The 11,387-nt window shown below is 46.3% G+C and overlaps 2 protein-coding genes across 2 annotated transcripts; both read left to right on the forward strand.

The window, feature by feature from the left end:
- The first annotated feature begins 2,395 nt into the window (after positions 1 to 2,395).
- On the forward strand, positions 2,396 to 3,728 carry LOC121791627 (chlorophyll a-b binding protein CP24 10A, chloroplastic-like). Its single transcript, XM_042189497.1, has 2 exons — positions 2,396 to 2,713; positions 3,113 to 3,728. Exons 1-2 carry the CDS (start codon positions 2,487 to 2,489, stop codon positions 3,660 to 3,662), a joined length of 777 nt encoding a protein of 258 aa, XP_042045431.1. The 5' UTR covers positions 2,396 to 2,486; the 3' UTR covers positions 3,663 to 3,728.
- A 521-nt stretch (positions 3,729 to 4,249) lies between these two features.
- LOC121791628 (protein FAM126B-like) lies at positions 4,250 to 4,732 on the forward strand. The gene has a single exon (XM_042189498.1). The coding sequence runs from the start codon at positions 4,250 to 4,252 to the stop codon at positions 4,730 to 4,732; it is 483 nt and encodes a 160-aa protein (XP_042045432.1).
- Positions 4,733 to 11,387: the final 6,655 nt, after the last annotated feature.

Here is an 11,387-nt window from a genome sequence, read left to right on the forward strand (position 1 = left end):
AATGCCCAAAAATATCATATTCAGAGATGATTTGTAGCCTCAAGTAATCAAACATGGAAGGAAGATGATGTTTTTTTACTCTATTGGAGGACGAATTGTAATTTCAAAGCGTATATTAAAAAAATACTCCATATACTCCCTTCGTCTGTGAATAGGAGTTTCATTTGAGTTCGTGCAGTTTAAGAAATATAAAAAAAGTGGTTAGAAAAAAATAGTGGAATTTGAGTCCTATGTTAGACATACTTACCATTTAAAGTAAATTGTGACTATTATCGCCGGACAGACCAAAATTAAAAAAATGGGACTCCTAATTATGGACAATAAGAGTATCCCTAAAATGACACCATTTGAAGTCTTCTTCATCAAAAAAGTTACGTACTATATATATCGAGTGGTGACTAACAATATTTATGCCCAACCTTAAAGAAATTTAGGCCCTCCGAGCATCCGCAATGGCGGACTTCCAGCCGGACGTCGGATCGGCGTGCCGGATGTCCGCACGGGACGTCCGCCATTAGGCGAGAAGAGACAGATGTGGACGTCCGTCGCGGATGTGAGGTATCTGCGGCCTTCCGGCGATGTCCATCGGGACGTCCGCCTAGGGGTGAGCAAAAAAACCGGAAACCGAATATCCGAACCGAACCAAACCGAAATTTTGAAATTCGGTTCGGTTATTTCGGTTTTTCGGTTCGGTTTGGTTTTGAAAATAGAAAAATTTCGGTTTTTCGGTTCGGGCGAAGAAAAAAACCGAAAAACCGAATAACCAAATTATATATATTTATTAATTTAATATATTATATATAATATATAGTATATTATTTTAATAAATTCTACTATATTATATATATTATATGTATTATTAATTTTATATTATATATAAATATTCTATTAGTATATATAAAATAAAATAATTACACACACATATATATATTAATATTATATTTATTTTTTCTGGTTTTTCGGTTTTTTCGGTTTTGTTCGGGTTTTTCGGTTTTTTAAGTTCGGTTTTTGGTTTTTCGGTTTCGGTTTTTCGGTTTTTTGGGTTCGGTTCGGTTTGGATTTTGAACTAAATTCGGTTTTGGTTCGGTTTTTGACAAAAAAACCGAACCGAAACCCGAATGCACACCCCTACGTCCGCCATTGCGGTGCCACGACGGACGTCCCGATTTTTATTTTTTTAAAAAAAAACTCTATATATACGGCTCGTTGCAAACTCTATATATACCATTTTTTAAAAAAACTCTAACGCATGTATTATCGTCGAAAATGAAGGCCTAAAACTATAGAGATTCAAGGCATAACATGTACTTTGTTAGAATCGTTTTTTGGTTTGGGATTATTTTTTTTGTGAACTATTTACTTTTTTAATTTAAATATGTATGTTTTTAAAAATAAAATCGTTGCATTTCCCCGTATTCATGTCGAAATTTTAATTCCTTAAATTGCATATTTGTGAATTTTTATTATTGTGGACGTCCGTCGGGATGTCCGCGTGCAGTGTGATGTCCTTATGACGTGGCAGTGCAATGAGATGTCCTTATGATGTGGGGAGGAGGTTTTTTGGGATGTCCGCCGGGATATCCGCCCCATTGCGGATGCTCTAACAATATGGGAAGGTCGACCACATTTCATTAAATTTGGTAAAGCTAAAATAATTCCCTTGCTCAATGCCTCTTAGCATGCTCACATTGCTAGTCAACAATCCTATTATTTGATGGACTACAAAAGATTTTGTTTCATGATATGTTATTGTGTTGACCGGAATAATTTACTACTCCCTCCGTCTCCCAAATATTGTCCCACTTTGACCCGGCAAGGATTTTAAGAAATGTAATGAAAAGTGAGTTGAAAAAGTTAGTGAAACGTTGTCCTATTTTTATATAATAATTTTATAATAAAATGTGAGTAGGAATGAGTAAGTGAAATATGAGGAGTAAGTGGAATATGAGGTCCACTGCCAAAAATGGTAAAAAGTGAAATGAAACAAATTTTATAGGACGGACGAAAATGAAAAATGAGACAAACTTTCAGGGACGGATGGAGTAGTTTAATAATGACTCTTGTGTTACGGATTTAACCTTATTTATATACAAACATACTTAGGAACCAATGTAATTTCCAGATATGTAATCTCGACCGAGCACCCAAATCATAAGATTGTAAACATTGTAGACGATTTTTTGTGCGCTTGAAGTGGTCGAGAACTCTACCATCACATGAAACAAAAAAAATCTATAAACAAGTAATGGAAAAGCTTGTGGTCCACGTGGACGAGGTGAGGATGGATTTGTTAATCTGATTGGTGAGAAATCTATCCCTTGCATATCATCAATCCTACGTGGCACCCCACACGACTCATCTTTCGATTTCCTTCATGAGATATATCAATGCACCATTTGGCTTCACATCTCATACCTATTTTCCCATATCTTTTTGACAATCCAGATTCTTAGCTATCTATCTATATACAAATTAATTCAAACAAGATGGCTTCTTCCACTTCAGCTGCATTGGTAAATGGGTTGGGATCTGCCTTCTTCACCGGTGGCAAGAAGAGCCAGGCTCTCTTCTCCGCCCCCCTCGCCACCAGAGCCAACGGTGGCGCCGCCCCCAAGAGGTCGATCGCCATGGCCGCCGCTGCCCCTAAGAAGTCTTGGCTCCCTGGCGTCAGGGGTGGCGGCAACTTGGTCGACCCTGAATGGCTTGATGGCTCGTAAGTCCCTCTTACTTTGAGATAAAAGTAATAGCGCAAATTGCCAGAAAAACCACCAAGTTCGGCTACTTAAACGACATTGTTTAGTACACTCTTAGTCAGACATGTCTTTAATTTTTTCACATGTATGCGTTATATCAATAAATCCAAACATGTAACATGCTGGAATTTTCAGCATAAAACAATTAGGAGAAATGTCAAAATTGGTCATTTTTAAATTTGATACTAATTTTTTTGATAATTTACCTAAAATAATTCATTTTCATAATATAAGTTATTTAATGTGGATATATATTCTCTATTAATAAGTGTGCAAAGGTGACGGAAGACATAAAAGGAAGAATGAGTGTAGAGTGATTTTATCAATCTGTCTATTAATCCTCGAGCACGGTAATGCAGGCTCCCTGGTGACTACGGCTTCGACCCGCTCGGGCTGGGGAAGGACCCAGCGTTCTTGAAATGGTACCGGGAGGCGGAACTGATCCACGGCAGGTGGGCCATGGCGGCAGTCCTAGGCATCTTCGTGGGACAGGCATGGAGCGGCATCCCGTGGTTCGAGGCCGGGGCTGCACCTGGGGCAGTGGCGCCTTTCTCGTTCGGGACCCTGCTAGGGACCCAACTCCTGTTGATGGGGTGGGTGGAGAGCAAGAGGTGGGTGGACTTCTTCAACCCGGAGTCCCAGTCGGTGGAATGGGCAACCCCGTGGTCGAGGACCTCAGAGAACTTCGCCAACGCCACTGGCGAGCAGGGCTACCCGGGCGGGAAGTTCTTTGACCCGCTTGGGTTCGCCGGGACACTTAAGGATGGGGATTACATCCCCGACGAGGAGAAGCTCGACAGATTGAAGCTCGCGGAGATCAAGCATGCGAGGATCGCGATGCTTGCGATGCTCATCTTCTACTTTGAGGCTGGACAAGGGAAGACACCCCTTGGAGCCCTTGGCTTGTAAGGCTTAACACCCACATTGTTGTACTCCATAAACAAACGTTTGCAATGTAGAGAGTTTGATTGATCATGGATTTGGGACTTCAACAAATTTCATATCTTGTTTGCTTGGGGAATTATTAATTGTCTAATATTGGGGTGTTTGGTTTTGAATTGATTGTTAGGGTAATTGTCATCATAATTACGTAAATTTTGGACTAATTTTTGTTACTAAGTTTAAAGTCGTGTAGCCAGAATTTTTAAAATATGCAACATAGTATTTAATTTGACCATGAAATGAGGCTGATTTTCGAGTGATTAGTGAATGACTTGTCACCGGAATATATAGTTGAATTATTTTCAAATTTCGAATTATCAACGGCATTACAGAAATAGCTAGGGCAATTTGGTCATTAAATTAAGTAAAAAACTATGGAGTAAACGGTAAAGTCATACTATGTCATAAAGTCTTAACATAATTTCCTCCGGAGTTGGCGGAGCCTTCCTTCATTACCACCACCACCATGGACTTCCATCTCCACGGCGGTTCCCCTTCCTCCACCTCCTCTTCCTCCTCCCACCACCGCCAACACACCACCAACTCCACCAACAATGGCCACTCCTCCGACCCTATGCACTCCTGGTGGGAGTCCATCTCCAGAGCCCGCTCCCGCATCCACCTTCTCTCCTCTCTCCTCCCTTCCTCCCCCCACCACGACCCCTCTCTCCCTCGCCGACACCGACCGCCCCGCCCGCTCCCTCCTCCTCTCCTCGTCCGCCTACTCTCTCCTCTCCTCCGCCCTCTCCGCCCCCTCCTCCGGCTCCGCCGACGACACCGTCTGCCACTGGCTCTACGACACCTACCTCTCCTCCGACCCCGATCTCCGCCTCGTCGTCCTCTCCACACTCCCGCTCCTCGCCTCCGTCTACCTTCACCGGATCCACCACCCCGACTCCGAAGCTCCGAGTTCCCTCTCCGGCTTCGAGGCCGTCATCTTAGCGCTCTACACTTCCGAGACGAAATCGCGCAACGGCAAGGCAGTCACCGTCACCATCCCCGATCTATCGCAGCCGTCGCTCTATCACGCTCCGTGATGGGGTGCGTACTAAACAAGCCCGACAGCAATGACGGCCCATCAGCCCAAAGCCCAAGGAAGAGTATGAGTTCGGCATTACCAAAGAGTTCGGCCTCAGCCTACAGCTCGGTAAAAGCCGACCAATCAAGCTCTGCGAGTTCGGCATTACCAAAGAGTTCGGCCTCAGCCTACAGCTCGGTAAAAGCCAACCAAGCTCTGCTCTCAGGTCGGCATCAAGCTCTACTCTCAGATCGGCAACCAAAGCAGTTCGGTCTCAGTTTTCGACCGAACAAGGAGTTAGTGGACCCATGCAGGATTTCCACAACTTCCAACACACCCACTACCACGTGGCGTCAACTCAGGCCACGATCTTAGGCCATGACCTACACGACCTCCACGACCTAGAGTGATGATGTAAGCCACGATCTTAGTTCAATGTATAAATAGAACTTAGATCTGATAGAAAGGGGTTAAGCTCTCTAGAGATAAAACACCATATAGCAAGTTTGTATTTGTAAGCTGTAGAAAACAGATCAAGCAATACAACTCTGCCCTCTTTTCTTCCCGTGGACGTAGATTTACTTCAGTAAATCGAACCACGTAAATTCTTTGTGTCGTGATCTGTATTTTCCTGCATTCATCATCATCAATAATTCGCGGATTCATCACTGGCGCCGTCTGTGGGAAACAGAGAACCAAATTTGTGATAAAGCGAGTTTTTGATCCTCTTCTACCAAAAAAATGCATACCAGATCACATAACACCCGTGCCTCCGTCCGTAATAACCATGAGGAAGCTAATCCAGCAGCCCATAGGCCTGGAAAGCAGCCTCGTGAAAAATCTACCCCCGGTTCTTACGAAGAAGGAACAAGTCACTCCAGGAGTCATCGCACCGAGTCTTCCCAGCAGCCCAATTTAAATGAAGCTGTCAAGATGTTCTTGGCCGAGAAGCAGGAGGAGTTCTTAACCTTCCTGCAGAAGAGCCAACAACCGGAGAAGACAACGGCGGATTCTCCCTCCTCATCCAGACATGAAAGTCACTACCGCAGTAGTGACGTGTCTTCCAAGAGAGAGAATCCTCAACCCGACGTGTTCCTGTTCCTCCTCGGTACCGGAACCACAGGAGAACTCCATCTCCTCCGTACCGAAGAAATATCGGGTTCGCCATGTACGGAGCATTAAAGACTCCGTTCTCGGACGATATCACCGAACTCCTTTGCCGCGAAACTACCGGACACCGTCAATGACTTATGACGGGCTAGTGGATCCTCATGACTTCTTGGGACGCTATCAATATAATATGGCGAACCAGGGTCTCAATGAGGTCCATATGTGCAAACTGTTCCCCGAGCTGCTCATCGGGAACGCCAGAAGGTGGTTCGACAGCCTTCCTCAAGGCAGCATTAGATCCTACCGAGATCTAATGGATGCTTTCCACAGGAGGTTCTTTCAGAAAGCAGAAGCCCGAAGCACTTCGGCTCAGCTGCTTTCTATACGTCAAGGTCGTGACGAAAAGATCAGCGACTTCATGACGAGGTTCCACAAGGAATGCCTACAAGTAGATTATCTCAATGATCTACTTGTCATTTCGGCATTCCAAAATGGAATCCTGCCCGGAGCTCTATACAGAAAGCTCGTGGAATGCAGTCCGCAAACAGCTCAAAAGATGTGGGACATTGCGGACCAGTTTTCTCGTGCCGATGAGGCAGACCGTCGAAAACGATCTTTGGACAGCTCATCTAGAGAAGACAAAAAGAAGCCCGGTCATAGCGATCAGAGGCATCCTCGCCGAACACCTTCTCCACTAAAGGAGGGATAGCGGTCATCCGAGGTGATCGAAAAAGAGCAAGTGTGTTCGCAGATTGCGCCTAAAAGTGCCGAGCAATAAGATCGGCACCATCAAGCATAGCAATCACAGCAGCCGGAGTCAGAGGCAGGCGAAATGACCGAAGTCACACCGGAGCCGAACTCGATGGTGTGCGGCACTGAAGCCGTGATTCCGGTTGAGATCGGCATACCCAGTCCCCAAACTCACTTTCTCCTCAGAAATGAATGGTGACGGACTGAGAGCCGAACTAGATCTTGCCGAAGAAAGAAGAGAATTGGCCTGCATAAAAGCAGCCAAGTACAAGGAGCAAGTAGCCCGGTATTATAACCAAAGGGTGAAGAAGCTGCAATTTCAAGTGGGAGATCTCGTCTTGAGAAACAACGAAGTAAGCCGAGCAGAAAAGCTGGGCAAGCTCGAACCCACATGGGAAGGTCCGTATCGGGTGTCAGAAGTCCTCGGCAAAGGGTCTTGCAAATTAACTCACATGTCAGGAGAACAGGTACCCGAACATGGCACATTCCCAACCCTCAAAAAGTTCCATTTGTAAGAGACAGTCCGGTCAGTCAGTCTTTGTGCTTGTCTTTTTTATTTGTCTATGTGCGTTTTGTCTATGTGCGTTTTGTCTATGTGCGTTGTGTCTGTCTATGTGCGTGTCGTCTCTTACAAATGCTACTGAGGTATCTTGTTCTTCAAAGGCTGATCCCCTTTTTAGAACATATATAAGCTAACGATTGTGAGTCAAAGCTTCTACAGAAGATACAAGACCACAATTCAGCTTAAACAAGCAGTTCGTCTGAAACGAGCTGCAACAAGCCAACGATTGTGAGTCAAAGCTTCTACAGAAGATACAAGACCACAATTCAGCTTAAACAAGCAGTTCGTCTGAAACGAGCTGCAATAAGCCAACGATTGTGAAGTCCAAGCTTCTAAAGAGGATACAAGACCACAATTCGGCTTAAAAATCAAGCACTTCGTCTGAAACGAACTGCAACGAAAGTCCGATTCTCGCGATAAAACTTGCCTGAATTAGGACAAGGGAAAGTCCGATCCACGCGATAAACCTCGCCGAATTAGGACGACCAAGTTCGGTCAAAGAAGTTTACCTCATAAGACCGAGGACGACCATGTCTAGTCAAAGAGGTTTACTGCATAAGACCACTTCGGTTAACTGGGAAAGTCCGATCCACGCGATAAAACTCGCCGAATTAGGACAAGGGAAAGTTCAATCCCGGCGACAAAAATCGCCAAATTAGAACACAAGACGAGTCCGGTCAAAGATGTTTATTTCATCAGACCAAAGACGAGTCCGGTCAAAGATGTTTATTTCATCAGACCAAAGACGAGTCGGTCAAAGATGTTTATTTCATCAGACCAAAGACGAGTCCGGTCAAAGATGTTTATTTCATCAGACCAAAGACGAGTCCGGTCAAAGATGTTTATTTCATCAGACCAAAGACGAGTCCGGTCAAAGATGTTTATTTCATCAGACCAAAGACAAGTCCGGTCAAAGAAGTTTACTTCATAAGACCGAGGACAAGTACGATGAAATTTTTTCGCTAAGCTGTAAATACACAGTGTTAGAAGCGGAAACAAAATTTCATTTTCAAATCTTGTTCGGCACACAACTCCGCTACCCTACAAGATGGCGTTACGCTATTACAAATGACTATTCTACTGTCCAGGGTTGCTAAAGTTGAGCCATCTATTCACAAAATCCTCGTGAAGCTGAGTTCGGGCGTTCCAGGCAGCTGCAGAATAAGCAGGTCGACGAGATGCTCTAATCGACCTGCCACCTCTTCTCTGAGCCCGGGAAGCCCTAGCACCTCGGCGGCGAAGAGTCTCTTCACGAAGCATTTGTTGATCTTGCTCACTCATAATCACAGCTCCTCTACGAACTTCAGCCTGTTCTCGTCTTGACGTTTCCGGCTGTTCCAGAGTTCGCTGCTGACTTGGAGTACGGTTTTGAGCAAGAGAATCAAGGGTTTGAGCTGGAGTATGAACATCTGTTGGCGGGAAATGCCTAAGGAATCTCTCGATTGGAGGACGCCGGGAAAGAACGATGTCGTACCGAGAAGCCCAGCGCCGCAATGATTTCACAACTTGTTGGCAAGCCGAGCTCTCCAGCGCATTGTTCCTCCGGAGTACATGATATTCCTCCCACAGTTCGTCAACTCGTTCCTGAACTTCTGAGATGGTCATTCCCCCGCCTGATGATGAAATCCTCATACGCAGTCCTCTCAGCCACGGCGGTATTCAGCTCGGCCTCCAGATCCTTCTTTTCGGACTCTAAGTCCCTATTATCGGCCTCCAGCTTCATTGAACGAGCCAAGAGTTCGTCATTCTTCATCTGGTCAGCTATAGCTCTTTTCTCAGCTTCGTCTAAAGCCGAAGAGTACAGCCGCTTCCAGTGAAGTACCTCCAGCTCCTTGAGAGTTAAGAATACAAAGCAGCTATGTCAGTTCGGCATTTCAGCTTACCGAGCAGGTAGTAAACCACAACAGGAGTAAGAGAGTACGAAAGGCTATACGAAGACACAAGAGCAGAAAGAAGAATTTTTTTCATTCATAAGAAAAAATTCTTTCTATACAAGGAGGGCTTCAAGGCCATTTTACATAAAGGAAGAAACTAAACTAAGAGAAGGGGGGCGAAATCATACTTCGCTAGCTTCGTCTCCGCCTTCTCGGTGAGGTTCAGCTTCCTTCTCCTTATCTGCTTCAGCTTCAGCCTCTGCTTCCTTGCTCTCCCCAGCCTGCTCGGCGCCACCGTAGCCGATCTGCTGCGCCTCCTGATCGGCCTGCTTGTCGCCGACCTCCTGCTCCAGCGGCTCGGCCTCACCCTCTCCGTTGTAAGTCGAAGCGGGTGAAACGGGTCCCACGGAGGCAAAGATAGCCTCCAGGTTCTCGTCCCGATCAGCTCGACAACTCCGGACTCGGTCTGCAGAAAGCAGGACCGAGGATGAAGCGAGCTCCTCAAGGAGCGGCAGATTCTGAAGCCGAGCTGCTATCTCTCGGCTGTACAGAGGCAGCACGACGTCGGCCCCCTGCTCGCCCTTATCGGTAATTAGCCTTACCAGATCACCGACAAAGGCCGAGAATTGGTGGCTCAGAAAGAGTTTCTCCACGAAAGCACGGAGACCCTCTCCTTGGGCAACCACGGCGGCAGCATCACTCCGTTTCGTCTGCTCTCGCTGGATGACGAGCTGGTTTTGGCAAACTGAGCTTCATCCTGGGCCGAAATCCTAGCAGCTCTGGCTTTCTCAAAGTTTGCCTCAGCCTGCTCGGCCCGGTGACAAGCAGCCGCCAATTTCCTCTGCATCTCAGCATAGTCGTTGGACGCTTTGGAAGCTCGACGGCGACGAGCTTGGAGAGCATATCGTTCCTCTGAAAATGGATAAGGAAAAAAGTCAACAGAGGGCACCAAAAATACAGGACAGAAGCCAAGCCAAAGAATCAAGAAGACAATTCACCTCGGCGAAGTCCGTGGGCCATAAAAATGGCTCACAGATATGCTCCGAAGGAGGCGCCAAGACCACGTCTTTCTCTGGCGCTCTCGGGGGCTTCTGGGTCTTCCCCTTCCTACTTGCCGAAGTCGACTCCGGCTTCTTTGGACCCGAAGAGGTCTTTTGCCTCTTCGGATTCTTCTCGGCATCAGGCGCCGAGCTGGTAGCCTTCTCTTTCTCCGGCTCCTCAAGCTCGGAGGACTTTCGGATAGCCTTATTCAGCATGTACACTGCCAAAAAGCAAGAAAGCAAGGTTAGTTTTCGCCGCTAAAGCAGTAAAGCATAAAAGAGAAATCCTCACCCTCGGCCTCTTCGTCCGAAGACGGGATATTGAACACGAGGTCGCCCTTGACGAGCTCAGTTTCCGAATACTGTTTCCTAATAATAGGAATCTTATTGAGCTCGCCCTCGAGCTCGGCCAACGGTTCTAACCGAGGATGGGGAATCACGGACTTCGGCCTTCTCCAAGGAAAACCCGGAGCCGAAGTCCTATTATAAAAAAAGAAACGGTTTTGCCATTTCGGCCACTTGGTTTTGCAGAAGGCCCTAAAGGCTGTAAGGGGATCAAGTAAAACCAAGATCCTTCCTTTTAAACTGGAAAAAATTAAGGATTGCCCTCAGAGACAGATCCTTATTTAGCCTACGCAGTTCGGCAGCAAAAGCCGATAAGTGCCTCCAAGAGTTCGGAGTCACCTGACCTAAAGGGAGTTGAAAAAAATCAAGAAGCTCTACAAAAGGTGGGGGAAGAGGGAAACGAAGCCCGCATTCTAAGCAGGCTTCGTAAACGGTGGCATAACCCTCCGGCGGGTCGTTAGCCCTATGATCATCATCGGGAACCACCGCCTTCCCCCGGGAAGAAGATATTTTTCGTGTAGAGATATCACGGTGTCCTTACTCAAGACGCTGTGAAAGTGCTCTACGGTCTTCTCCCCGGATTCTTTCCGGCTAGGAGACCCCTTATCCCTTTCCTACCGCTACCCGACTCCGAAGAAGAAGAAGACATTTTTCTTACTTTTTGAAGGTGAAGAAAGTCTGAAGAAGTTCTTGAAAGCGGAGAGAGAATTTTCGCAAAGGAGATAGAGTGCAGAAGAAGCAGTCGCAAAAGTGCTTCAATGATGAAGAAGGGAGGTATTTATCAGATTCGGCGAAGATTTCAAAATCGTCGCACCGTTTCGAATCCCACCTTTTCAGGATTCAACGGCCGGATTTTACTGTCGCATTTAATGCAGCCACATGCAAGGCACGTCCCCTGACGTCAGCCCCCCCCGTACCTTTATCCAGAATGCCGAAGTGACTCGCTTCGCCGAAGTGATTCACTTCGTCTTTCGGGGGGGGTAGTGATGGGGT

This window comes from Salvia splendens, unplaced genomic scaffold (genome assembly GCF_004379255.2).
Source record: "Salvia splendens isolate huo1 unplaced genomic scaffold, SspV2 ctg859, whole genome shotgun sequence".
NCBI classification, from domain to species: Eukaryota; Viridiplantae; Streptophyta; class Magnoliopsida; order Lamiales; family Lamiaceae; genus Salvia; species Salvia splendens.